At 41.5% G+C, this 15,776-nt stretch overlaps 1 protein-coding gene across 3 annotated transcripts in view; it reads right to left on the bottom strand.

Annotated features, from left to right (window-relative positions):
* The window catches only part of VIT (vitrin), an 83,341-nt gene that overhangs the window by 57,105 nt on the left and 10,460 nt on the right, over positions 1–15,776 (bottom strand). For all 3 annotated transcript variants that reach the window (XM_048843689.2, XM_075126993.1, XM_048843686.2), the window contains exons 2-4: positions 5,952–6,020; positions 1,928–1,993; positions 822–978 (exon numbers count right to left, since the gene is read on the bottom strand). In XM_048843689.2, coding sequence (XP_048699646.1) covers positions 822–978; positions 1,928–1,993; positions 5,952–5,982 — 254 coding nt within the window. In that variant the 5' untranslated portion in view covers positions 5,983–6,020. The remainder of the gene's footprint in view (positions 1–821; positions 979–1,927; positions 1,994–5,951; positions 6,021–15,776) is intronic.

The raw sequence follows: 15,776 nt of genomic DNA, 5'->3' as shown, positions 1-15,776 counted from the left end.
GGAGCTACCACTACAGGATGAGAGTGGGATGGACTTGCTCTCCCGCCCCACTACTACTCCCCCAGCCCTCCCCTCCACACTGGGTTGGGATTAGGATTGTGGTGCTGGGGTAGAGGGTCATGCTTCAGGTGGTTGGAGCCCCCTTGGCAATTATGTATAGTGTACCCATTGATCCAGGAGGCTACCTGTGCCCCTGGTTTGTAGCAGATGCTTTCAATGGATGTTTTCAGGGTCTTTTTCTAGCTTAAACTGGATCACTAAAAAGAGTCCTACCAAGAGACATGATAACCTATGGTGCCTACATATTATTAGTGAGATTATTATTTATGTGACACCATGAACACGTCTGATGGTATAAAACAGTGCAACAACAGTCATTTGCTATCCATAAATGAGTGATCTGGAAAAGTCTGAGCACCTCCTGTAAGGTGCTGAGCACACTCAGTGATAACTAACATGTAGCTCTTACAGCTCTTTTCATCAGTAGATCTCAAATCCCCCTGCAACAAAGTGTCATTATTCCTACTTTAGAGATGGGGAAACAGGCACAGAGGTGAAGTGCCTTGCTCAAGGTCACCCCGCAGGCCAGTGGCAGAGCTGGGAACAACAAATGATTTCGGTAGACGTTTTGGGTGCCAAGCGCTCTCAGATTGGACCCGTCACATCAAATACTGTCTCTCTCTTATACTCTTTTTTTATAAGAATTGTGGCCTACAATCCAATCTGCAAAGACCACGCAGGGTTTAGGGCAAAGCCAATGACCCCCTACACTGGAATTATAATTCTGTATTGCAGTGTCTCAGTAGTTTAAAGCTGCTGACCTGTGAATAGCAGCACCGCACACACTGGAAAAAGAAGCATAAATGTCGGTGCCATAAACACGGTATTTTATGTCTTGACATCCCGGTGGACATTTTGCAATGAATTCTGGATTGATTATCTTCCCTGCTTTGATATCGCAGTCTATCTCAGGTACATCTGTGAATGCAAAAAATCTGAAAAGTTAGATTTAATACTCCAATAGTTCTGTAACCATGTAACTCACAACAGTGTCCTCTTTGAGCATATGGGTGAATGCCTTCAGGGCACAAGAGGTGTTTGCAAGTAACGTCATAAATACATGACAAGGGTAAGGTTGTAACAAAAGATGGATTGAGGAAGTCAATGGCCATTTCTGACCCTCAAGGAAATCTCCAGTGTAATCTAAAAGATTCTAATCACTATGGGATAGATTGTGGTCATACAATGGGGGAAAGGGGCAGAAGAGAGATCTGGGAGTTGTATGCATCCCTGAGGCAGAATGCCTGCCAGTGTTCCCCTTGTGGTAATATGGTTCTGTTTCACCCGCCAAGGCAAGGCTGTGGCAAAATGCTATGATCTTGCCATAAACCATTAAAAATGTTTGACTGCTATGCACAGCAAACAAGGGATATAAATATAAACTTAAGCTCTGTTTTATCTTCACCAATTAGATTATACAACCTAGTGGCAGGCTTGAATTTCACCCAATGCAGCAAAACTGAATGCACAGAAAAGTCCTTTTGGGATTGTAGCTAGAAGTCCTATAGCTAGAAGTCCTTGTCCCCTTCCAATGGTTAAGATGCACAGGTTTCACCTTCCAGTGTGTGTATTTCAACATATTTATGTCTCTTACCTAGGCTTTTGTACCAGGCTCTTCACTATGGTATCTGAGTATTTATATGTAGTATGCCATATGCTGTATTAGATATATTTCACTTGATATATACATTTCATTATGTGATGCATATGTTTTACACAAAGGGGCTGTGTATTGTTGTATCTTCCTGATGGTTCCTAACAGAAGCGCCAAGGAGTTGACGGAAGATAGCCATAGCTTCACTCCGTTTGTTTGTTTTTCTGGACATTCCTGTTTGAAGCAATTAGGCATGCTGCTAAGACTACTTACATTGTTTAGCCTTTTTGTTCTTCTTTGTAGCTTCTTTAGTTGCATATGTACAAGTCAGAAACAAAGCTAAGACAAAGAAAATACAATGTCAGGTAAACAGGCAACTGCCAGCATCTTTCAGCACATGCCTCTGTGCCTGGATTTTCTGCAGCTCAGATTTATTATTAATCAACCTGTTTTAAAAAATGAAATTAACATTTTTCCAGAAACTAGTAGAATTCTGTTTGAAAAGATATATTTCAGTGGTGTGTGTTTGTTTGTTTGTAGGGAAGTAGAGATTGACTGGCTGTTGGAACACTTACATTTTCACATAATACATAATTAACTTGCGGGAATTCACTACCAAAAGATGCAATTGAGTCCAAGAGCTTAACAGGCTCAAGAAAGGATTAGACATTTTCATGAGTAATGAGAGCACCCACTAGTATATAAAATAGACTAAATAACGTTAGGGATAGAAAACCTCATGCCTTATGGCTGCACAAACCAACAATTAACGGAGGGATTAGGGAGGGGTTGGCTAGGAAGAAACTTCCCCTATACGCAGGTTATTCCTTAACACAGCACAGATGAAAGTTTTAGTGCCCAAGCAGGTGGTATTGGGCTCGGATGGAGACAGGCTGCTAGACTAGATGGACCACTGACCTGATTTGGTTTGGCAATTACTATTCTCCTACAGTTAATGTATCACCAGAGGCTGAGGTTTATAGTTTAACTATTTCAATGCTTTTTTTTTTTTTTAATGTGGGAGTTAACTATATGGTGGTGACAGGTAGATCTCACTTACCATTATAGGGCTGTCTGCTAATTAATGGTCATACAAAAATGTTAAATTTTCTGGACTTGTTATAGGTACTATATTGTGCATTAACCTGCATTACAAACATGTTTCAGAGTAACAGCCGTGTTAGTCTGTATTCGCAAAAAGAAAAGAAGTACTTGTGGCACCTTAGAGACTAACCAATTTATTTGAGCATAAGCTTTCGTGAGCTACAGCTCACTTCATCGGATGCATACTGTGGAAAGTGTAGAAGATCTTTTTATATACACACAAAGCATGAAAAAATACCTCCTCCCACCCCACTCTCCTGCTGGTAATAGCTTATCTAAAGTGATCACAAACATGCTCACCCTCCTGAGTCCCATATGTATTTGCAGTTGTTCACAGTCTGATTTAGGACCTTGTTCCTTGCCTTTTGTGGCTAGAAATACACAGAAGTTGAATGTGCTTTTCAAGATCCTTGACTGTGTTTAAACGCACAGATTCATGCTCTTCTCCCCTGCCTGGGGCAGACCTGACAGTGCTGTGGATCTGATTGGGCTGGGGGGCACGATCTGTTGAATACACTGAGTCCAAGGCTCCACAGAAATATTTAGTGGATTGCTGGACATACACTTGTTGCAACTTCTCATCCACATCCTTCCCCAGCAATGGCAGTGTGGTGCTTCATGCCTCATCCAGTCAGTGGTACCCCACTGTGACTGTGTGCATGTAGACGGGAAGAGTCACCATGATGCTAGCAGGGACATAAACTGCTGCTCTGCACAGCAGTAACTTACAGTGTGCATTGTTTTGTAAACTGCAAATCTTTAGATGGGAATTATGCTACATGGAGCCACTTGAAGATTTTGTCATGTACTGTAGGATGCTCATTGCATGTAGCTGCACATTATGAAGAGTAGCATGCCATGTAGCCTTCCCCTCCATGTGGCCTCATTCCCCATTTTCCACAGGTCTGTTGAAGTTTTGCCTCTGTCTTTATTTCACAGTGGAGGGGAGCATATAGCTAGATATTTATTTCCAAATTCTGTGCAATCCACACCTCTCCTGTTGTTACACAGGGCTACCTGAGACTCTTCTGTATGTAGAGTTTAGAAATGCATGTTTAGTAATTTTGTCTAATAGGTCCCCTAATCCATATCTGCACTTAGTTTTTTTTATTTAAGGTACATATAGATCCTTTAGAGAACGCGTAGCGGCTCCAAGACCTTACACAAACAATCTGGGTTTGGCTGAATGGATCAAACATGATTTTTTTTGGGTGTGTTTTAGTTACAAGTTTCTCTTTGATAGAATCCACCCACCATCTTGCCTAGGTGGATTTTCCATCACTAACTGTGGTACTGCCCTAAGTGGGAACTGTCAAGGACGGTTGCTTCTCTGGTGGGTGCTTATCTTGTGTTTTGCTTCTGTATCAGGTACCTTCCCTTTTGAGGAGTTCTTGCAGAGGAAGTAATATTGCTTGTGGGTTGGGTATAAATCTGCTTAGACTGTGGATCATGTCTAATCCTTTTCATTTCAGGGATGGATTCAGGAGGCTGCATGTCCAGCTTTAATTTACATGGGGCTGGATGGCTGAAGATCAGGGAGCAGCAACCAGCTCCCTGCAGTATTCTCTTCCCTCCCCCCACTCCACTGCATCAGAATTTAGTTTATGTGGGATGAAGAATCTGCTCCCAGTTGTAGAGGAACTGTCCCACTTTTCTGGGCACTGCAGTCAGAACTCCACATTACGCACTGACAGTGAGAACATTTTTCACTCTTTCTTCAATAACCTAATACATAACATTCAGTTTAACTCCTCTTCTACTTTAGAGAGGATTAGAATTCTCCATGCTGTGTGAACGGACACTATAATAATATGTTTAAATTTAATCCTGACTGGAGTGTGCCATAGCAATCTTATTCCTCCCTTCCCATCCCTAAATTGCTACAGATTTCTTCCAGCAAGTGCATGGACTTAATAGCTCTTGGAACTTGTTCAAAGGAGGGAGCAGTGCCCTGCCTCCATGCCACACTATGTAAGTTGAGTATGAGTGCCACTTACTTCAAATGGCAGGCATTCCAAACAAAGCTTGGTAACTCTGTTACTTGAGAGAAGTGGAATTGTCAGTGGGGACAATGGGAGGCACAATTGGGGACAAAAGGCTCTTCCATTTTTTAAAAATAGAACCCATTTAAAAGAAAGGACCAAATTCTGCCCTGACTGACCCCTCATGTCATGTCAGTGAATTCAGCTGGGTTACATGTAGTATTAGGGCAGACCTTGGTCTAGAGAAAATAATCAAGCCCTTGGTCTCTTGCCTTGTGGCAGACTGAACTGAACAGATTAAAATGAAGGGGAAAATATAGCTAACCCGGAGTATCCAACCATCCTTGACAGTTCCCACTTAGGGCAGTACCACAGTTAGTGATGGAGGATGCAGCTAGGCAAGATGATGGGCGGATTCTATCAAAGAGAAACTTGTAACTAAAACACACCAAAAAAAAATCATGTTTGATCCATTCAGCCAAACCCAGATTGTTCGTGTAAGGTCTTGGAGCTGCTACGCGCTCTCTAAAGGAGCAGGTCTCTCCTGCATGACATCCTAAACATGATGGCAAGGTATATTTCCAGCCCTTTTCCCTAAATATCATCTTGATCATGTGAAAGGTCCTGCATCCTCTTTGGACTCAGGAAAAAAAACCCATAAAAGAATATCTTCGCAGCATGAAATACACATTGTTCTTCCTTGGAGGAGGCTTTTAAGATTTAGACATGGCATAATCGTGTAGTCTACTGTAATTATTGCAGCCCATGTGCAGTCTAATGATCAATCCATGTGATTAATGTAATTTTTTTGGGTGGGGAAATCAAGAAACTGGGGTAACCAGGATTGAATATAGCTGCTCAAGGTCCTCCTACATCTTCTACTGGAAGCCCAACTACCTGTGGCAGACCTAAATAAACACAGGAAGCCGCTAGCCATTGACTTGGATTGGAGAACGAAAGTGTCCCTTCCAGGTCTTTCAGTCATCTTTGAAAGTTTTTCCATGACGTTGTAATTTTGTCCAGATCTCAGATACCTCTTTCCCCAGGAGAGTGCCTTTCTTAGCAAACATTTCTGGCATTCACTACGGAACCCAAAATGTCTGCATCATTCAGATCTGCATTGTTCATATGACATGGACGCTTTCCCAAAGTCATTGACCCAGTCCTAGACAATGTTTGTATGTGTATTTGTGTAGTCTATACTTACTTACCAAAGAAGGCTGCAATGATTGATGCCTTCATGGCAAGAACAACAAAATCAGCAGGTTCAGTACAGTGCACTAGAAAAGAAAACAAAATAACACTGTCACATTGCATTCAGAGGTAGCATATTGACTACTGGTGGCGAGGAGGGGGAGAGGGATGGGGATGAGGAGGTAGTTCTGCGCACTACCCCTTAGCCCTCCGAAGTCCTAGCATCCTGAATCCTCTTCTTATGGAAGAGGTATGTGTAATAAAGACTTCAAATATGCTAATAGAGAGTGCTATAGCAAGTAAACTAATTTGAGTTTGATGAATGGGGCCAGGATTTCACTCCTGGAATCTTTTCAGGTAAATGGGAGTTTTGCCATTTACTTCAATACAGCCAGAATTTCACTCTAGATACTTATTTCTGATGCCAGCAGCAAAGGAGGCCATGACAGAAGCTGACATACTCTTGCAGTCATAAATGTTGATTTATTTCCCTTTTGGAGAGCTCACAGGAAAAAAACTCACGTGTTAATAGAATGAATCGGCACATCCATGACAGATTTTTTGAGGTGCTGCAGTGTTTTTCATTTCTAGTTTTTGACCACAGTGCGAATCGGGAGTGTCTCTTCCTAAGAGATTTCTTATCCTACCTTTGCAGACTTGAGAAGTTTGGACAGGAATCTGAACTTTTGGAGCCTTATGCAAATCATACTCACATAGGAACTTTTGAAGATTTCTATCACTAGATAAAAACCCCTAGGCCTGAGATTGAACAACAGCTGATGGTGGTAAAATGTGAGAATCCTATAATTAGAGTCTGAGCACACCGGTACTGCTGAAAGTAAAAAATGTGAATTTAAGCTCCCAGTCAGATGGGCAAGGCACCAGATATGGCCATACACTAAGCTGTAGGGAGCTTGAAATTCTTAGAGCATTATATTTCATTCATAATTATCATTCCATTGGTATCTGATTAATGCAAAAGAAATGTTTTTTTCCCCCTCCAAACTAGAGTCAGGCTCTAAGAAGGGCATCATGCTGGTTCCTGCTGTCAGTATTTGAATTCGCCCAGACAATGGGAAGGGAGGAGGGGCCTCTGACCAAAATGGTCCGCCATTGGTGGTCCCGTCAATCAGAATTCATAGTAGAGCCATCATTTTAGAGGCACTCTCCCTGGGCAAATTCAAATGTGGGCACTAGGGACCAGCACACTTTTCTTCCTAGAGGTTCCACTACGCCACAAATAATGGCAGCAACCTCCACTGGTCATATGTTGTATGGTTGAGCAGCCCTCAGCCTTCAAGTGCATGGGACTCTGAGCAGCTGCACCAGAAATTCCATTAACATCTGACCCCACTCGATTCTGGGTCCCCACCCTCCCAAGTAACTGAGTCAGTCACCCTGGCAAGGGGCTTCCTGGCTGCCTCAGCTCTGAAGCAATTGCAGGGGTTGCATGTGTCTAACACAGCCCCTGGCCATCAGCCTCCACTTTTATAGGCGTTCCAGGGGACCTACACCTACCTTTCCTGCAATGCCTTTACAAAATCCTACAGCATTTGAGCATGCCCAACACTGGCTGGTGGCAGTAGAAGTTTCCTAACCCATCCTGCAGCGGTCACAGCCACTGGGCATGCTCCAGTGCTGAAGGCACTTCTGTCGGCAATTGTAGCTTGTTTCCATAGCCTGCTCTTGCTGTGGGACACTGAGAGATGTGTGTCTGCCTGCTGTGGCCTCTTCCCAGCCCCACAGCACTCTCCCCAGCCAGCCGCACTCTAGTTCTGCCTATCTCTTTTATATTCAACTTTTTTTAGGATTATCCCCACAACTGTAGGATATATGAAGCAGCACAAAAATATACTTTATTTAGGCCTATACTTCCAACTTAGTTATTCTCATACTGGAAGATATCTGAAAATGAAAACAATCAAATACAAGTCTAGTTTTAGAAGAAAAGAAAAGAAAGATTTATTACAAACTGCCTCCAAAGACCAGAAACTATCTTTTTGTAAACTTCCTAATCAACTCCTGCAGTCTGAAGTAGAAAGTCAAGAGCTGCCTCTCAATTCAGCAAGCACGAATCTGTTATTGTGTCAAGGTTTGTGAGGAAAACAATTTGTGCAGTCCACTGAAGTTGCACCTATAGTATATATTTCCAGAGAAATTTGCTTGAAACCAGCACAGTGGAAGATGAGCTATGACGCCAAAGATCCCATAGATGATGTTACAACCAAAAAAAGAAAAGAAAGAAAAATATCCAAAGATGCTATCAATGAACTTGAAAGACGCAAAACCAAGGGCACTGGAGATGAACAGGTCAACAATGGATCAGGCCAAAGCTGTCTTCCTGCTGCAATAAATTTGATATTCCCATCTGATAAAAGTTGTTTTCAAGATTCAGTTTTATCATTTGAGCAATTGTGAATGCTTTTACAGATTGGTCCTTGCCAGCCATTGAAAGTGATGGGCCAAAAGGACAGTTTCCTTTCCCCCTCTACAAACTGCCATTTTCCATCTTCATTTGATAGAATTAAAAATGCACCACATGAAGATTTGAATGTCAAATGGCATAGCATACTCATATCTTTCAGATTATGCATGCTGTTACATTTTTGTTGTTTGGGGATATGGAAACTTGGAAAACAACATGGTTAACAGTGACTGGAACAATATGCTGTTCAGGGGAGGAGCAAACAGCATGTGCAGTCACGTGGCAACTGTACCGTTTGCGAAAGGTCATAGTATCAATACCTGTTTTGATAAAGCAACCTGTCTTTGATGGCTTGGATGTTCTACCTCAATCTGTTATAGTGGCATAGGATCTTAGTTAGCATGGTTGCAGCCTCTGGAATCCTTCAGTAAAAGAAAATTGACATGTTCCAGGTCCTCTAGACATTTGAGAGCAAAGTGAATGAGTCAGGAAACTCACGTCTGAAGAAAAGTATGAGGAAATTGTAAAAGAATCTTGGAACAGGTGGGAAGCAGTGGGTTTTGAAAACGCAAACTATCAAGCTACATTAAGAGATGTGTACGCCACATGGATGATGAATTTGTAAATGATTCTGTATTAGAAGCCAAGGATAACCATCGAAGGAAATATTTCAAGGTCTTAGACAATATATTTGGGGAACTAAAATTTTGATGTGAGAGAGATTTCAAGACGTATCTACTCTCTGGTTTCCTCCATCCCTGGCAACTTCAAAATAAAACTTTAGAAGAGTCAAAGGAGGATGTTCTTAAAATCACATGCAAATACTCAGATTTCTTTAGACTTGGGTCATGAGACTGTCTTTCAAGATGTATGGTTTTACAAAGGACACAGCGCTGTACATTTTGTCGCTTGGGGTCCAGATCTATTTGAATTTCAGTGTCCAGCTCTCTTGATGATGATCTACTGGAAATGGAAACTCTTCCTGACCATACCAGTTGGAGTGGCAAGTGCTGAACGTGCAATGAGCACTTTAAGACATGGAAAATCTACAAGCATTCAACATGATAACAGACATGGCTGAGTGTCCTTGCACTCCTTGCGATTGAGAGAGATGAGACAGCAAGTTTGGAGCTGGACAGCAACAGCATCATAGAACAAATTTGGCAAGGAAAAGTGTGAGTGTGGTGTGAGGTTCCAACAACTGGAAATACACAAGCTGACGCAGTTTGGGTGGATGCTATTTTTGTTTAGGCCGTGATGTCTGTTTAATTGGGGGTGGGTTTTTGAATTTTATCTTTTAAAAAAAGCCTAAGGACATGTGACCATTGGACTTCATGCTGGTCAGTTGCTGACCACACTCTGCCTCTTAAGTCTGCCACTGCATAGTACACTTCCTAACCATTCAGAATATTGTTCATACTTCTACAGTGAATCTGTCAAAGGAAATAGAAATCACAGTGAGTTCCAGAATGGTGAGACTTAAGAGAACCCCAGATCAGTTCTTAACCCAGTCACATCTTGATCCAACACCAAATCAATCCTTCCAAATCCATCAACAGCAAGATACCAAGGCAATAGCTCTTCCTACCCTCATAGCAGAACTTGTCATTCTATCCCTTCAATCTAGTCCCAGTAGAAGTACCTGTTGATCCCCTGCTGGCTCACCATTAAATGCTATTATAGCCAAACTTTTTTAGAAGTTGACACTGACTTTGGCTCAAACATTCTGATTTTTCAGAAGTGATCTTAAGTTGGGCACTTAAAAACTGAAGCACTGAAAACCACTGGTGGGAATTTAGGCCAGAATTCACAGGGAGTTGCGGGTGTCCATAGGTGCTTGTCCAGTCAGGATTAGATATCATTTTGTATTTTAGCAAAGTTAGAATATGTATGGAACGATAAACCTTTATTAGCAAAAGCTGAAGTTGGCATATGGGCAAACTCCTATATTTGGGGGGGGGGGGGGGTTGTGTTGAGAAGACTTGATTGTCTGGTCTGATAAAATGCTGGAGTCAGTGAATAGCCAAGCATAGTTTGAGTTAAAGATAAAGAAATCTGGCTAGAATGATAATGGTTTTTTGTTTTTCACAGCTCATTTATTCCCTCTGTTACAGTGTAAAATAAGTTTTGATAAAGCTAGGGTTCCAAGATATTCACCGTGATAAATGATTTAGGAATAGTTGTGTGTACAGTTTTCTAGCCCTTATTGATTTAGATCAGAAGGTTTTGCTGTCCCATGTGATGGATTTTGCTCTCTCTTTCTCTGTTTGAATGTCGGGGGGAGGGGGGGGGGGAGAGGGAGGGAGGATTTCCAGTTCAGATATGCGGTGTTTGTGAAGCTGGTGAGCACGGGGTGGAGCAGAAATCATTGTCTCCCATGGAACTGGGACTGTACTCCGGGGTTTGTACCATTAAGGTTTACAAGAACTCTCAAAACTCTGACAAAGGTTCTGCTGTTCCCCAAGGCTGGCAGCCCCTGCAGCACTCTGCTGCAAACTGGAGAGTCAGAATAGATACGTGTTCAACTGGCAACAACATTCTTTTCTAGAACATTTTGAATTTTCTGCTGAAGGAAAGCAAGTAAACTGTGGGGAGTTCAGATTTAAAGGCCATCCAGTAACAAAATTCACTAGACCTATTTACTTGCAACAAGACTCCTTCAAAACAGATAATTTTTTTTGCCTGCTCAGACCAGCTGGAAGACCTTGTCTGTACTTAAAATGTTTGCTGGGATCACTGTATCTGTATATCTAAATTGGCAAACTCTGCTAGTGTAGGTTCCGTTTATACAGGCAAAAAACCAAAAACGTTTTGCTAGTGTACCTTACACAAGTTTCCAAGTGAAATGAGCTACACCAGCAAAAGGACTTTTTTTACTTTTTTTCCTATGCTGGCAAAACTTTTAAGTGTACACCAGGCCTTAGGTTGTTGTGGAGTGCTTACTGGCATGGAATCTACATCAATTTAAAGAGCACTAAAACCCAAAATAAAAGAGTGATTTTTCTTTCTCTTTCCTGGGGTAGAGGCTCTGATCCTGCAATCTACCCAGTGTGGGTGGCCCACTTGAGCCTATGTGGATCCAATTGCAGATTCAGGTCCTATTTGCAAGACTTTTTTTTTTTCTTTAGAGCATGGAGGAAAATGCTACATGATAGTGTTAAAATCTCTATGTTGCTCTCAATTCAACAGTTACAAATTTAGAAAAGGTTTCTCCTTTGTATCAGTTCTTAGCATGAACATTGAGACCATGCTTTGTATTTCGCCATAATAAGCCCCATTTATAGGATTACATTTTGTACGCTACATTTTGTCTTTCCTGAGCATATGAAATCACTCATGTGGGTATGCCAATTTTGACTTTTGTATGAAAAACAAAGGTTTATGCATCAAAATTATTTTACCCTTTTGGTTTGAATCCAAGCTAAAATATACCTCACCTAGTTTCCTTCATTCTCTTCTGATGTTAGATATTATTCCTGGAGGACTAGTTTTGACCTCCATCTTTTTCACTTTCCCCCAAACATCATATTTTTTGACAAGTTATTTTGGTCTTGTACATTTCAGATGTACAATATAAGTAATCTGATCTCTTACTGTGGACAGCCTACTTACAAAAACTCCCAAAGATGTAACTACAAATTTAACAGTAAGTGGTCACATTCTACAGTTATTTCACTGATACCATTTATTTTAGCACAGCTGGTTACAACATCTGGCCTTCAGCAATTTGATGCAGGGCACCAAGTGGATGCCTAATGCAATGAATTTCTTCAAAACATAAAAACAAATCTTAAAATATATGATTATGCTTCTGTCAAATTACAGTTTGTGTAAATTACACTCAACTCTCAGATGCTTTTATCATGTACACCATGCTGATCCCCATGATGTGAGTGTCTGATATCTAACCCAGTAAAAAGCATAACATAGTCTCACTTTTGACTAGAGCATATTATTCCTGATACGAATAGATTACATGTTCTGACACATAAGAAAATTCTATTTATCCAATACATTTTTCATTCATTTTCATTAAGGTTTGCTGTGTAAATAGTATACAGACATTTCTTGACTTCCTCATTTAGCTTTTAATTAGGGAAATGTGTTTAGGACTTTTCAGAATCTTCATAGCAGCCAGACATACTAATAATTAATTAAATTAATTAATAGTTAGCACTTATGTTAGGCTTTTTAGCCATAGTTCTCAGAATACTTTACGAGGGAGAGTCAGTATCCTCATCCCCACTTTACTGATGGTGGAAGGTAAAGCAGAGAAATGTCTTACTCCAGTGGTTCTCAAAGCCGGTCCGCTGCTTTTTCAGGGAAAGCCCCTGGCGCGCCGGACCGGTTTGTTTACCTGCCGCGTCCGCAGGTTTGGCCGATCGCGGCTCCCACTGGCCGCAGGTTGCCACTCCAGGTCAATGGGGGCTGCGGGAAGGGCGACCAGCATGTCCCTTGGCCCGCACCACTTCCCGCAGCCCCCATTGGCCTGGAGTGGCGAACCACGGCCAGTGGGAGCCGCGATCGGCCGAACCTGCGGACGCGGCAGGTAAACAAACCGGTCCGGCACGCCAGGACCTTTCCCTGAACAAGCAGTGGACCGGCTTTGAGAACCACTGCCTTACTCTACAATACAATACTGGATCTTATTGTACCCTTATCACTTTAGGGCTTGTCTCCATGGCACTTGCAGTCTGGTCTAGGGGGGTCTAGACTTGTGGAACATTTTAATATGTGCTCTAATTGCCCCATGTAGACCCTGCTGGCGGAGACTAAAAGGTACCTAGTTTGCATTGATGTCATACTGTTTTCAAGCAAGACTACATTAATGCAAACTAGGTACCTTTTAGTCTCTGCCAGCAGGGTCTACACATGACAGAGTGCTCTACAGTTCACATCCTCATAGACTGCACTGTGGCACCACAGAGACAAGTTCTATCTAAGCACCTTCCAGTACCGCATTAAGCGATTTGACTAACATTTGCCATTTGTAGTCTCCAGGAGGAGAAAAATAAAGTGATATGCCCCGCCAGAATTAGGAGAAACAGACAGACCTCTTAAATTTCAATTTGGTGCCTTATCCCTAGATTCATGCTGCCTTTTGATATTAAGGAAGATTTAACATTTCTCCCTCTTGGAGCCTATTCTAATTCTTCTTATAGCAAATGGAAAAATCATAAGGGAGTCTAATTCACACTGCCATAAAGATTACTTCTGAATTTGGCCTATAGGTTGTTGTTCTAAAGTATTTGAAACTGTAGTAAGTCAATTGTAACTCATTTTTTCATTTAAAGTAATAAGACATTAAGAAAAACACCTGGGTTTGAGCCTTATTAAGCTATCAGGGAAATGAGTCTGCTGGATGTTATTTTGGAAGGTCCCATTCAGAAGGTCTCTTGTCTCTTACATTTGGCACTCCTGTAAGTGGTGTGACAATGTGAGTTATACTTTCATCAGTTCTGTGCATTTGCACTCCCGCTCATCAAGTTGTTTAAAGAAGTTTCTGAACACTGAGCTACTCTTGACCTTGAGGTAAATAATAGTAGATTACTGTGTCTTCAGTTCGCTTCAACCAATGGGCTCTTTTCTTGTACTGTTGGTGAAACTGTGACCTTCATTTCTTATATTTATTTTTGCTTCAGCCTTACTTCTTTTTGTTTTGCTCTGGCATTTTTGACCAACGATTATCTTGAGACATAACCAAGCAGACTACCCAAAAGAGGAGTAAGATTGCTGCTGGCAAATCCTTACATCTTTAGTGGGTCATTCTGTTAGAGCTCTGTTAACTAATGACTATCCAACATTAAATCTCGTAATGTTTACTTTGGATCTTTGTTTTTCTGAACAAGTTGTCACACCTCCATTCATCAGAGTGGGATATTGGATATTTTGAAAATCATCCCAATTTAGGAAAACATTTAAGCATGTGCATAACACCAGTATATGCTCAAGTTCAATGAGAAGTCAATGAGATTTCAGCACATGCTTAAAAGTGTTTGCTGAATTGGGCCTTAAGTGAATAGTTTCCCCTCCAAACATCTATTTGAAAACTGAATCTCCCCCTCCTCCCACAAGTAATGTTTGGAAAAACATGAACATGTTGAATAAAATAAAGTTTGCAAAAACACATCCAGCATACAAATTCATATTTTATACTGGCATCTTGACCTTTTATAAAGCCTGTTGAGACAACTGCTATATGAAAGTTTCTACAAACTGATTGTTTAAACAAAATCCATATAAATGGTTCCTGTATGGCACATCTTATGCTCCTAAATGGAAGTGCTGGTTTTAGGTCCTTGATTTCTGGCTAGGGGTATATGTATATGTGGATATATGTACAAAGAGAAACTCTTTATTGGTGTTGTGTTCTTAAACAGCTTCCACTTGCACAAACTATTTTCTGTAATGTCCTAGTTGCAAAATCCAATTGGTACACTTTTATACAGCAAGAGTGTGCACCATTGTTTTCTTTCTCAATAGGCTGGTGACATAGTAGCCTCAGTGACCTATAACAAATAGCAGTAGACTTTGTTTAAAAATCTCTTTGAGCTACTTTCAACAGTGTGGTTTGAGTTAAATATACCATTCTCTATAGAGGAAATAAAATAGGTTTTGTGTAGGAGTGGGTGAATTGTTTGGATAAAATAAGAACTGACCTTCACCTTGCCCCAGAGTAAAACCCACATCTGTTTTTTTTTTAAATTGGTTGTTTTGTCTCTATTTTTGTTTCATTTTCAAGTTCATGTTCATATGCCCATTCTACTCTATAGTCTGCGTTAAGTGATGTGTCTAACATCTGGTAGGTGCGGTTTGTTTCCTCATACTCTCCCCAGGGCAGAAGTGTGGAATTGTGCATGCAGTGAACTGTGTTTTTGGTAGGGCTTTTGGGGTTTTATGTATACACTACTAAGTCTTTGTTAGGTAGGTCAGGCTGAAGAGCACATTGCACCTTGGAATGGAAGGTGGTGAGGAGTGTGATGGTTCTTTGTTCCTGTGGGAGTTCATTCCACAGCCTTGGACTGATCCCTGAGAAAGTTGTGTCTCCTACATTGATGAACTCCACCCTTGTTATAGAGAGTTCCATTGATCCAGAGGAGTAGAGTTGTTAGCCATGGTCTTCATCCTGGAGTCTTAGGCGATCTTATAAATATCTTGGGCACAGACCACTGAGCACCATGAAGATAAAGACTGAGATTTTGAACTTGACTGGATGTTCTAAGGCCGTGTTTCCCAAACTTGGGATGCTGCCTGTTCAGGAAAAGCCCCTCGCGGGCCCGGCCGGTTTGTTTACCTGCTTCATCCGCAGGTTCAGCCGATTGCAACTCCCACTGGCCGCAGTTCGCTGTGCCCGGCCAATGGGGGCTGCGGGAAGCAGCGCGGGCCAAGGGACATACTGGCCGCCGCTTCCCACAGC

This window comes from Caretta caretta, chromosome 3 (assembly GCF_965140235.1).
Source record: "Caretta caretta isolate rCarCar2 chromosome 3, rCarCar1.hap1, whole genome shotgun sequence".
Taxonomy (NCBI): Eukaryota; Metazoa; Chordata; order Testudines; family Cheloniidae; genus Caretta; species Caretta caretta.
The sequence above is the reverse complement of the archived record's forward strand: the minus strand, read 5'-3'. Positions and strand labels throughout refer to the sequence as shown.